Raw genomic sequence first — 12,523 nt, 5'->3', positions numbered from 1 at the left:
CATCCATCATTAACACACATTTGCAGGTTAATCCATAATCAGTGATGGGCAAATTACTTTAAAAAAATCATCACTTAAGGCAGGGGTGCCCACACTTTTTCTGCAGGCGAGCTACTTTTCAATTGACCAACTCGAGGGGATCTACCTCATTTATATATATCATTTATATTTATTTATTTATGAAAGAGACATTTTTGTAAACAAGTTAAACAAGCATGTGTAACACATATAGATGTCTTTCTTTCACAAAGACAAGAATATAAGTTGCTGTATTACCTGATTCTGATGACTTGCATCGATTGGAATCAGACAGTAATGATGATAACGCCCACATTTTCAAATGGAGGAGAAAAAAAGTTGTCCTTTCTGTACAATACCACATGAAAGTGGTTGGTTTTTGGCATCTAATTCATCCAGCTTCCATACACTTTACAAGAAAAACATTGGCGGCAAATTCCGTAGCTTGCTTGATTGACATTCACGGCACCCGAGGGTCTTGTGAGATGACGCTGGCTGCTGCCAGTTCATTATTATGAAAAAAGGACCGAGAGGAAGGCGAGAAACACTTTTTATTTCAACAGACTTTCGCGCCGTCCCTTCCGTCAAAACTCTAAAGGCCGACTGCAGATTTCCTATCTTCACAATAAAAGCCCTGCCTCATGCTGCCTGCGCTAACAAAATAAGAGTCTCGGAAAGCTGGCGTGCACAAGTGATGTGCACGCCAGCTTTCTGAGGGATCGCTTGTGCACGCCAGTTTTCCGAGACTCTGTATTTAGTTAGCGCAGGCAGCATGAAGCAGGGCTTTTATTGTGAAGATAGGAAATGTGCAGTCGGCCTTTACAGTTTTGACGGAAGGTACGGCGCGAGAGTCTGTTGAAATAAAAAGTGTTTCTCGCCTTCCTCTCGGTCATATTTTCATAATAATGATCTTGCAGCAGCCAGCGTCATCTCACAAGACCCTCCGGTACCGTGAATGTCATTTAAGTGACGTCTTGGCGAAGATTGATGATCACTAATTTTTAGGTTTATTTTTTTTAAAAGCCTGGCTGGAGATCGACTGACACACCCCCCGCGGTCGACTGGTAGCTCGCGATCGACGTAATGGGCACCCCTGACTTAAGGTTACTTTCCCCAAAACGTACAGTTATTGAATAAATCAGATAATCCTTCATTAGCTACCGGAGAAGGCAATTATTGCATTACTGACAGAGATCGTCAACCTTGACCTCACAGAAGTTCTTCTAGATCAGGGGTAGGGAACCTATGGCTCTAGAGCCAGATGTGGCTCTTTTGATGACTGCATCTGGCTCTCAGATAAATCTGAGCTGACGTTGCATAACGCGATAAGTAATGAATAAATCCACTTGTAATCACAGTGTTAAAAATAACGCTCAAAATATAAAAAAATATCATGTATTTTGAATCCATCCGTCCGTTTCTACCGCACCTGTTCAATAAGTTGCGTTAATGGTAAGAAGTTATGTATTTATTATTGGTTAGTGTGGGGCTTGCCCTCCTGGGGGTTCTTCAGACCACCAAGCACCGACAAGAGAGCCTGTTTCAGGGTTACAATATTGTTTTATTTTTCAATAAGCCTCTCAGTTGCTTCCTAGCAATTGTCTTTTCCTTTTTCGTTCTCGATCGCGCTCTGGCTCCAGCCCCAACCCCGTCTCTCCTCCTGGCTGCTGCTTATAACAGAGCGACAGGTGATTAGATAACAAGGCAAAGGTGGGGCGTCTTCGCATCTGTCGCTGATTTCGAGGCCGATCCTGGCAACACCCGGCTTCGCTGCAGGCCCGCAGGCCACGCCCCCTCCACAGTTAGCTTCAGAATAACAATGTTATTACAAAGAATAAGAGACTTATTATACTCTAGAAATGTTGGTCTTACTTAAAAATGCACACATTTAGTTGTTCAGTGTTGAACTTTTTTTTTTATGGCTCTTACGGAAAAACATTTTCAAATATTTGGATTCTTGGCTCTCTGAGCCAAAAAGGTTCCCGACCCCTGTTCTAGATGAATGGAATAAGAAATGTATCTTGTAGAATGCCTTCCCAGAAAGAAAATATGTGGTGTAACTGCAAAGGGGAGCGTCTCCCAACACGTGTTTGTACAAAACCCAAAACCAGTGAAGTAGGAACTTTGTGTAAATGGTAAATAAAAACAAAATACAATGATTTCCAAATCCTTTTCAACTTATATTCAATTGAATAGACTGCAAAGACAAGATACTTAATGTTCAAATTGGAAAACTAGTTATTTTTTTGCAAATATTAACTCATTTGCCTGCAACATGTTTCAGAAAAGTTGGCACAAGTGGCAAAAAAGTTTGAGAAAGTTGAGGAATGCTCATCAAACACTTATTTGGAACATCCCACAGGTGAACAGGCTAGACTGGTGGGTGCCATGATTGGGTATAAAAGCAGCTTTCATGAAATGCTCAGTCATTCACAAACAAGGATGGGGCGAGGGTCACCACTTTGTCAACAAATGCGTAAGCAAATTGCTGAACAGTTTAAGAACAACATTTCTCAACGAGTTATTGCTAGGAATTTAGGGATTTCACCATCTTCAGTCCGTAATATCATCAAAAGGTACAGAGAATCTGGAGAAAACCAACATTGAATACTCGTGACCTTCGATCCCTCAGGCGGTACTGCATCAAAAAGCGACCTCAGTTTGTAAAGGAAATCACCACATGGGCTCAGGAACACTTCGGAAAACCACGGTCAGTAATTACAGTTCTTCGCTACATCTGTAAGTGCAAGTTAAAACTCTACTACTAGAGATGCGCGGTTTGCGGTTTCATCCGCGGATTACGCGGATAAACCGCGGCTTGGGCGGGTGACATGACGAAAAAATAGATTTTAATTAGATTCGGGCGGGTGGTGGTTGAACCATCCGGAAATATTTAATATGCATGGTTCTGTGATCGATATTCTTTGCCATTCAAAGTACCATTTTAGAACCGTGTCATAAATCGAAGAAGACAACAAGAGACGGTATTATTCTCCTAAATGACTGCCGGTAGCCACCCAGATAATAAGTATTAGGGCGTGCTATGAAGCCATTGGCTTTATCGCCTACTACATGTACGATCTGCTTGTCATGTTGTGTGTGGCTTCCGCAGCAACACGCACACGACTGCAAGGCATACTGGGTGACACAGAGTACACTAATGGTTGTGATATAAACAATTTTAACACTCTTAGTAATATGCGCCACGCTGTGAAGCCACACCAATTAAGAATGACAAACACCTTTCGGGAGAACATCCTCACAGTAACACAACATAAACGCAACACAACAAATACCCATAATCCTTTGTATTCATGACACTATCTGACTAATTTATACACCCCACTAGCAGCAACCCCCCACCGTGCGTCGGTAAGCTGGGCGGGGTTGGGGGCGCGGGGGTGTAAAATATATTCAGGAAGTGGGACGGATACAAAGGATTATGGGTAGTTGTTGTGTTGCGTTTATGTTGTGTTACTGTGAGGATGTTCTCCCGAAAGGTGTTTTTTAATCTTGTTGGGTGTGGCTTCACAGTGTGGCGCATATTACTAAGCGTTAAAGTTGTTTATATCACAACCATCAGTGTACTCTGTATCACCCAGAATGCCTTTCAATCTTGAACGTGTAATTGCGGAAGCTGCACACAACATGTTGCCAGACCAACAATCGGTACGTACATGTTGTTGAAGGTGTCTAAGGCAATGGCTTCACAGCATGCCCACTTTCTTGTAATCGGGATGAACGCTTGTCATAATTTCTCTGTGAATTAGGTTTAAATAGCTCTGTGAGTAGTAACGGCGGAAAACCTCTGATGTATTTCAGCGGGCGGTTGGCGGGCGGGTACGGTCCTGATAAAATGTTGATTCGGATGGACGGCGGGTGGATGACGACTTTGGTGATGCGGATGCGGGTGATATAATTGCCTATCCGCGCATCTCTATCTACTACGCAAATCTAAAGCCATTTATCAACAACACCCAGAAAGGCCGCCGGCTTCGCTGGGCCCGAGCTCATTAAAGAATCTGAGATGGACTGATGCAAAGTGGAAAAGAGTTCTGTGGTCTGACGAGTCCACATTTCAAATTGTTTTTAAGTAACTGTGGACGTCGTTTCCTCCAGACCAAAGAGGAAAAGAACCATACGGACTGTTATAGGTGCAAAGTTCAAAAGCCAGCATCTGTGATGGTATGGGGGTGTATCATTGACCAAGGCATGGGTAACTTACACATCTTTGAAGGCACCATTAATGCTGAAAGGTACATACAGGTTTTTGACCAACATATGTTGTCATCCAAGAAAATTGTTTTTCATGCATGCCCCTGCTTATTTCAGCAAGACAATACCAATCCACATTCTGCATGTGTTACAACAGCGTGGCTTCATAGTTAAAGAGTGCGGGTACTAGACTGGCCCGCCTGTAGTCCAGACCTGTCTCCCTTTGAAGATGTGTGGGACATTATGGAGCCTAAAATACCACAACGGAGACCGTTGAACAACCTAAGCTGTACATCCTTCCGCCCGATTGTAGCTGAGATAAGCAGCAGCGCCCCCCGTGACCCCAAAGTGAATAAGCGGTAGAAAATGGATGGATGGATGCTGTAATATCTTACAAAGATCATTTAGGACCAAAACCCTTAAAACAAGTAAAAGACTCTAACATAAAATCTGCTTAGTGAGAAGAACTATCTTATCAGACAGAAAATGAGCAAATATCACCCTTATTTGAGATATTTAATATTTAATCTCACTTAGAGTACAGTTTTTGCAGTGTACTATGCAAAGCAAAAGCCATTTATCAACAACACCCAGCTAGGCCTGAGCTCATCTAAGATGGACTGATGCAAAGTGTAAAAGTGTTCTGTGGTCTAACGAGTCCACATTTCAAATTGTTTTGGGAAACTTTGGACGTTGTGTCCTCCGTAACAAAGAGGAAAAGAACTATCCGTATTGTTATAGGCCCAAAGTCCAAAAACCAGCATCTTATATGGTATGGGAGTGTTTTAGTGCCCAAGGCATGGGTAACTTACACATCTGTGAAGGCACCATTAATGCTGAAAGGTACATACAGGTTTTGGAGCAACGTATGTTGCCATCCAAGCAACGTTATCATGGACGCCCCTGCTTATTTCAGCAAGACAATGCCAAGCCACGTGTTACAACAGCGTGGCTTCATAGTATAAGACTGTGGGTACTAGTCTGGCCTGCCTGTAGTCCAGACCTGTCTCTTATTGAAAAAGGTGTGGCGCAATATAAAGCCTAAATTACGACAACGGAGACCCCGAACTGTTGAACAACTTAAGCAAGAATGGGAAAGAAATCCACCTAAAAAGCTTAAATAATTGGTCTCCTCAGTTCCCAAACGTTTACTGAGTGTTGTTAAAAGGAAAGGCCATATAACACAGTGGTAAAAAGGCCCCTGTGTCAACTTTTTTTGCAATGTGTTGCTGCCATTAAATTCTAAGTTAATGATTATTTGCAAAAAATAAATTGGAACATTAAGTATCTTGTCTTTTGCAGTCTCTTCGATTGAATATAAGTTGAAAAGGATTTGCAAACCCTTGTATTCTGCTTTTATTTATGCATTACACAACGTGCCAACTTCACTGGTTGTGGGTTTTGTACATAGTGTCGTTGAGATATGATTACAGCAGGTGTGTCTCACCTCGTTGGGTGGTTTTAGTGAGTCATGTGTCTCCTGTTGCGGTTTGTCCTCCGCCTCGGGCTCCTCCTCGCCACAGCCGGGCTGAGTGCTGGAGGCAACAGGTCGGTGGTACTGAGTGGTGCCGGTGGGTATGTGCCAGAAGTAGACCTCGGATGAGTCGGAGATTTCCCGCCAGCCTGGGGGCAGGTCCCCCTCGCCCCAAACATCTGCTACTGGAGCGATAGACACATATTTAGACACATATCCATACATTTTGTACTGTGTGTGTGTGCATTGGAAAGAGAATGGGGATCATTACAGCTGTTGTCATGGCAACCTTTCCCCCATCCCTTGAAGTAGCGTCCATGGGCAATAACCTCTTTTTTTTCTTCATATTTCTGCTTTTGCATCCTTTTTTGAAGTCAATTTCCTTTCCCTGCCACACCCTGTCTGCAGTGTCCTAGCTTTCCATCCATCCTAATCACTCTTTGCGACATAAGGTGGCTCAGTGTGGTCTTAAGGGCTCCTGCAGTATTGCTGTGTCTCTCTTGTCTAAGGAGGGGCCTCTGATTTATGTCCAGAGTAAAAAAAGCAGGAGTGAAGGGAGAGAGAAAACACATTGTTGGACGTGGCGTTTGAAGATTATATGTATTTGTCCGTGGAAACTATCACTTCTACTCTTTAACCACTGGACACAAAAGTGTGACATTTTGTTGAATCTAGTGTTGCCTGTGCTATTATTTTTCTCACAAATACACCACATGGCGGCTCTGTTATTGGACTCCATAAGACTGACACGGCACTACAATAACACCCGTCGTGCCTTGAACTTGTTTCGCTGAATCACCACTAAATTTAGCACACACCTGGACTGATAAGCACATGTCTGTAAAACAAGGCTGTCCAAGCTGTGGCCCGCCGGCGTCTTTAGTTTGGCCCGCGAGACATCATGTATTTTAAAATACCGTCTTTTTCGAACTATAAGGCACACTTAAAGGCCTACTGAAAGCCACTACTACCGACCACATAGTCTGATAGTTTATATATCAATGATGAAATATTAACATTGCAACACATGGGGGGGTGTGGGGGGGGCAGTACATCTAAGAAGGACAGCTCCAGACTTGAGAAACTGATCAGGCGGGCCGGTTCTACAATGGGAATGAAACTGGACTCACTGGTGACGGTGGCAGAGAAGAGGACTGTTGACAAACTAGTGAGCATCCTGGATGATGCCAGTCACCCTCTGCATAGCGTTATCAGTAGCCAGAGGAGCCTGTTCAGTTCTAGACTGCTTCATCCCAAGTATCAGGACTAATAGACTCAAAAACTCCTTTGTCCCACACGCCATTAGACTGTACAACGCCTCTCTGGGACGGGGGACGGGGGGTACTAGGATGACAGGGGATGCAAAACAATAACAGTGCAATACGTTTTCATAACATGGTCACTACTGCCTACTTTGTCTTGCTATATTCTTATTTTACTGTTATATTGTTATTCCCATTGTTATTACTCTTTTTGTAATATTTCTCTATTTTGTTTCCTTTTAAACCCCCATTATTTACTTTTCACCTTTTTTTTTTTTTAAATTGATCTCAACTCTGTACACTGCTGCTGGAATTTTAATTTTCCTGAAGGAACTCTCCTGAAGGAATCAATAAAGTACTATCTATCTATCTACATGCCAATACAGCCGGGTTAGTTTACTAAATTGCAATTTTAAATTTCGCACCGAAATATCCTGCTGAAACGTCGCTGTATGTGCGTGACGTCACGCATTGTAGAGGACATTTTGTCCCAGCATCGTTCCCAGCTATAAGTCGTCTGTTTTCATTGCATAATTCCACAGTATTCTGGACATTTTTGCAAATTAGAGACATCAAAGAAGAAAGCTGTAGGTGGGAAGCGGTGTATTGCGGCCGCCTTTAGCAACACAAACACAGCCGGTGTTTCATTGTTTACATTCCCGAAAGATAACGGTGAAGCTTTACTATGGAACAGAGCGGTCAAGCGAACACGGTTGGATTGGACCCCACACACAAAGTACAGTGTATTATGCAGCGATCATTTCGAAAGATTGTGTTCCGAAGAGGGTCCCTTGCGAAGGGGCATTACCACCACCCGTCGACTGGTGCTGAAGAAAGGTGTGGGGCCGACCTTCAGGTTGTACAGGTACGACCATATAATCTCACTATAACACTAGTAACACAATGAGCAGATAAGGGATTTTCCAGAATTATCCTAGTAAATGTGTCTAATAACATCTGAATCGCTCCCACTGTATAGCCTTTTTATTTATTTTTATTTTTTTTCTAGTCCTTCACTCTCACTTTCCTCATCCATAAATCTTTCATCCTCGCTTAAATTAATGGGGAAATTGTCGCTTTCTCGGTCTGAATCGCTCTCGCTGCTGGTGGCCATGATTGTAAACAATGTGCGGATGTGAGGAGCTCCACAACCAGTGACGTCACACGCACACATCGTCTGCTACTTCCTGTTCGCGACCAAAAGTTGCGAACTTATATGACCCAATCCAAAAAAACATTTCCCACTCATGGCGCAAAAACACAATGCAACCAACATAATTAGTCAACACAAATAACACAACCTGCTCACTGAACTTTGTGGATATTATTAAAAAAATGTCCAAACACCATAACAAATTCTAAATAAGGCCCATTTAAATCCATGGAAAAGGGTGGAGTGCCATCTCCGGGTTGGGGAGGAGACCCTGCCCCAAGTGGAGGAGTTCAAGTACCTAGGAGTCTTGTTCACGAGTGAGGAAAGAGTGGATCGTGAGATCGACAGGCGGATCGGTGCGGCGTCTTCAGTAATGCGGACGTTGTACCGATCCGTTGTGGTGAAGAAGGAGCTGAGCCGGAAGGCAAAGCTCTCAATTTACCGGTCGATCTACGTTCCCATCCTCACCTATGGTCATGAGCTTTGGGTCATGACCGAAAGGATAAGATCACGGGTAAAAGCGGCCCAAATGAGTTTCCTCCGCCGTGTGGCGGGTCTCTCCCTTAGAGATAGGGTGAGAAGCTCTGCCATCCGGGAGGAACTCAACGTAAAGCCGCTGCTCCTCCACATCGAGAGGAGCCAGATGAGGTGGTTCGGGCATCTGGTCAGGATGCCACCCGAACGCCTCCCTAGGGATGTGTCTAGGGCACGTCCAGCTGGTAGGAGGCCACGGGGAAGACCCAGGACACGTTGGGAAGACTATGTCTCCCGGCTGGCCTGGGAACGCCTCGGGATCCCCCGGGAAGAGCTAGACGAAGTGGCTGGGGAAAGGGAGGTCTGGGTTTCCCTGCTTAGGCTGTTGCCCCCGCGACCCGACCTCGGATAAGCGGAAGAAGATGGATGGATAAATCCATGACAATGCATGGTGGAAAAAATGCAAAGCACTGTCCACATGTATCCATGTTTGGTGCATTCTAGCTGCTTGATATTTGTGATTGATTACAAAACTTTAAGGAGGTCATCATGAAAGTCGAACTTTCACATACTCTTAATATCCAGTGATATTAATTATTTGTTATAGATCCATTATATTAGCATAATATGTACATACACTGTATATATGTATAGGCTATATATATATATATATAGTACTCAATATGCACTCCAATGTAGTCCCCGAGTTGAAACGTTTGGAGTCCCCTGCTGTAAAATTTCAACAAGATTGATCATTTACATGTAAAAATGGTCGACAGAGATTTCCTGATCCCATTCATGGGATTTGATCGATGCCGATATTTGCCTGGTTTACTGAGCCCAGCCGATCTTGTCCCAGGGTTTACATGGCTACTGTTTGTAAACACGTGCAAGATTCCATGAAAAAGGACTGGACGCTCGGTGAGGCACAATTGTGGGGCAGTGCTGCTCAGATGCTAGAGCAGCCGACCAGAAACTTGAGAGTTCCTGGTGAGAATCCAGCTTCCGCTAACCAAATCGCTGTCGTTGTGTCCTTGGGCAAGACACTCCACCCACCTTGTTTCCAGTGCCACCCCACACTGGTTTATATGCATCTTAAATGTAGATAATGCGTTTACTCAATGTAAAGCACTTTGAGTCACTACTAGTCCTCATACTTGCCAACTTTGAGACCTCCGATTTCGGGAGGTGGGGGTTGGGGTCGTGGTTAAGAGGGGAGTAGTATAATTCACCAACTCAAGTATTTCATATATATTTCCTATATATAAATATATATATGTATGAAATACTTGACTTTCAGTGAAATCTAGCTATATATATTTATTTTATTATATATATAAATCTGTGTTGGCCCTGCGATGAGGTGGCGACTTGTCCAGGGTGTACCCCGATTGTAGCTGAGATAGGCGCCAGCGCCCCCCCGCGACCCCAGAAAGGGAATAAGCGGTAGAAAATGGATGGATATATATAAATAAAAGAAATAGTTGAATTTCCGACGGCACCTATCAAATACACAGAAATAAAAACACAGTTGTTCTACTAGCTGTACTGTGCTTGCTGATTACTAAAAAAACAACAACAACACTTACCTTTCACTATTTGAGTAGCCTTTGTTCTGCCATTTGCGTATTGGCGAGCGATCTCCGAATCCGGGAACATATCCTTCACGGTTTTGTTGTAGACATCCGCAAATGAGAACGGGATGTTGCTTCCGGGTATAAGCATAGCAATCTTTGTCTCAGCATAAGTTACACCCTCGGGTCTCCATTTTGCGAGGTGGCCCATAATACTGCGCTGCGGGTGATTTTTGCTTCGCTGACTGTTCATGACTGAGTATATCCGTTCGGCCGCCGTGTTCAATGGAGAAGTCTGTTCTACTAAATTTACAGGCAACATACCCTTTCCCCTTCGAACTCTCCTGGATAAACTGAAATTCTTGTTTCCGATCGTTCTGGAACTTGCAAGCGCATTTCTTCATTTTGCTCGTCGACGGTGTAATATATTGGGTTGGAGTCAATACCCAGGCAACGTGATGAAGTTATGTCTCTTTACTGTGGGCTTCAGAACAGACTCCCTAATGCATGTTCCTTGACTGCACTTAAATGTAGAATATATGTAGAATATATTTACATTATATTCTATTCTATGTACAGTAGATGGCTGTATTGTCCTGTTTAAGAGGGTCACAACATTGCTGAGTCAGGTTCTCATGGAGCTGGAGGGGGCGTGGCTTCAAGCTCCGCCTGAATTTCGGGAGAAAATTTGTCCCGGGAGGTTTTCGGGAGAGGCGCTGAATTTCGGGAGTTTCCCGGAAAATCCGGGAGGGTTGGAAAGTATGCTAGTCCTTCACTTCACAATTGGATGTTCCTATTCATGGTTACAAATGTGTAAGAGTTGCACGAATTCCAGGAGGGTGCATGTCTTGCCAGAACCCCGGCTCAAATTTGAGAGCAAGCTGTAACTAACGTGTCGTGTATCCACTTCCAAGTTACTAATCCTCACAACTAGGGTGAAAAATAAACAAACTTTGCGTACCATTATCACTGGAGGACTAGAAGAAAATAATGGCTGAGCATGCTGCATATACACCAAGCAGGACGACACAAGAAGCGAACTGCTGAAGCTTTAATGTAAAGTAGGGCGATGATTGATCTAGATGTCGATACTATCGATACCTACTATAGTATCAGTATATAAACAATGTTAAAATTATTAGATTGATATTTTCTTTACATGTTCTTATTATCGAGAATACTTTTTTGGTATTTTATAATATTGTTTACAAACTCAGGGAGTTTAAGGAAGGTTTTGAGGGCAAAACCCAAATAACTGAAATGGGAGCCAGAAGTAGTTTGTGTTTTTGTTTAGTTATTGTGCACTAGACACTTTATTGTGTTCAATAAAATGTTTGTTGCATTCAATACCACACATTTAAGACATGATCTGACTTATGTCTGTGGATGTTCTCATTCATCCAGGTCATTGTATTCTCAGGGCATTCAATCCAGTCTAGATCTAGACTAGATCTGACCAATCTAAGTAAGACTAGACCTGACCAATCTAAGTAAGACTAGATCTGACCAATCTAAGTAAGACTAGAGCTGACCAATCTAAGTCTAGGACTAGACCTGACCAATCTAAGCCTAAGACTTGAGCTGACCAATCTAAGCCTAAGACTAGAGCTGACCAATCTAAGTCTATGAGTAGATCTGACCAATCTAAGCCTACGACTAGATCTGACCAATCTAAGCCTACGACTAGATCTGACCAATCTAAGCCTACGACTAGATCTGACCAATCTAAGCCTACGACTAGATCTGACCAATCTAAGCCTACGACTAGATCTGACCAATCTAAGCCTACGACTAGATCTGACCAATCTAAGCCTAAAACTAAATATGACCAATCTAAGACTAAGACTTGATCTGACCAATCTAAGTCTAAGTCTGGATCTGACCAATCTAAGTAAGACTAGATCTGACCAATCTAAGTAAGACTAGAGCTGACCAATCTAAGTCTAAGACTAGACCTGACCAATCTAAGCCTAAGACTCGAGCTGACCAATCTAAGCCTAAGACTAGAGCTGACCAATCTAAGTCTATGAGTAGATCTGACCAATCTAAGCCTACGACTAGATCTGACCAATCTAAGCCTACGACTAGATCTGACCAATTTAAGCCTACGACTAGATCTGACCAATCTAAGCCTACGACTAGATCTGACCAATCTAAGCCTACAACTAAATCTGACCAATCTAAGACTAAGACTTGATCTGACCAATCTAAGTCTGAGACCAGATCGGACCAATCTAAGTCTATGATCGTGAACTGATAAGGTCTACTTGGATGAGAGGTGAAACGTTTTCTAAGACAAACCAAACAGTCCAGTTGTGATTGATTGAATGCCCTGGGAATAAAATTATCTGAT

The 12,523-nt window shown here is 43.2% G+C and overlaps 1 protein-coding gene across 3 annotated transcripts in view; it reads right to left on the bottom strand.

Moving 5' to 3' along the window:
- The window catches only part of LOC133552604 (amyloid beta precursor protein binding family B member 2), a 179,389-nt gene that overhangs the window by 148,475 nt on the left and 18,391 nt on the right, over nucleotides 1-12,523 (bottom strand). For 2 of the 3 annotated variants that reach the window (XM_061899890.1, XM_061899891.1), the window contains one exon: nucleotides 5,681-5,892. In XM_061899890.1, the coding sequence (XP_061755874.1) occupies nucleotides 5,681-5,892 (212 nt within the window). The remainder of the gene's footprint in view (nucleotides 1-5,680; nucleotides 5,893-12,523) is intronic. The other variant, XM_061899892.1, reaches the window with a different exon arrangement.

The sequence above is a fragment of the Nerophis ophidion genome, linkage group LG05 (assembly GCF_033978795.1).
Source record: "Nerophis ophidion isolate RoL-2023_Sa linkage group LG05, RoL_Noph_v1.0, whole genome shotgun sequence".
NCBI lineage: Eukaryota > Metazoa > Chordata > Actinopteri > Syngnathiformes > Syngnathidae > Nerophis > Nerophis ophidion.
This window is presented reverse-complemented; position numbering and strand designations above follow the sequence as displayed.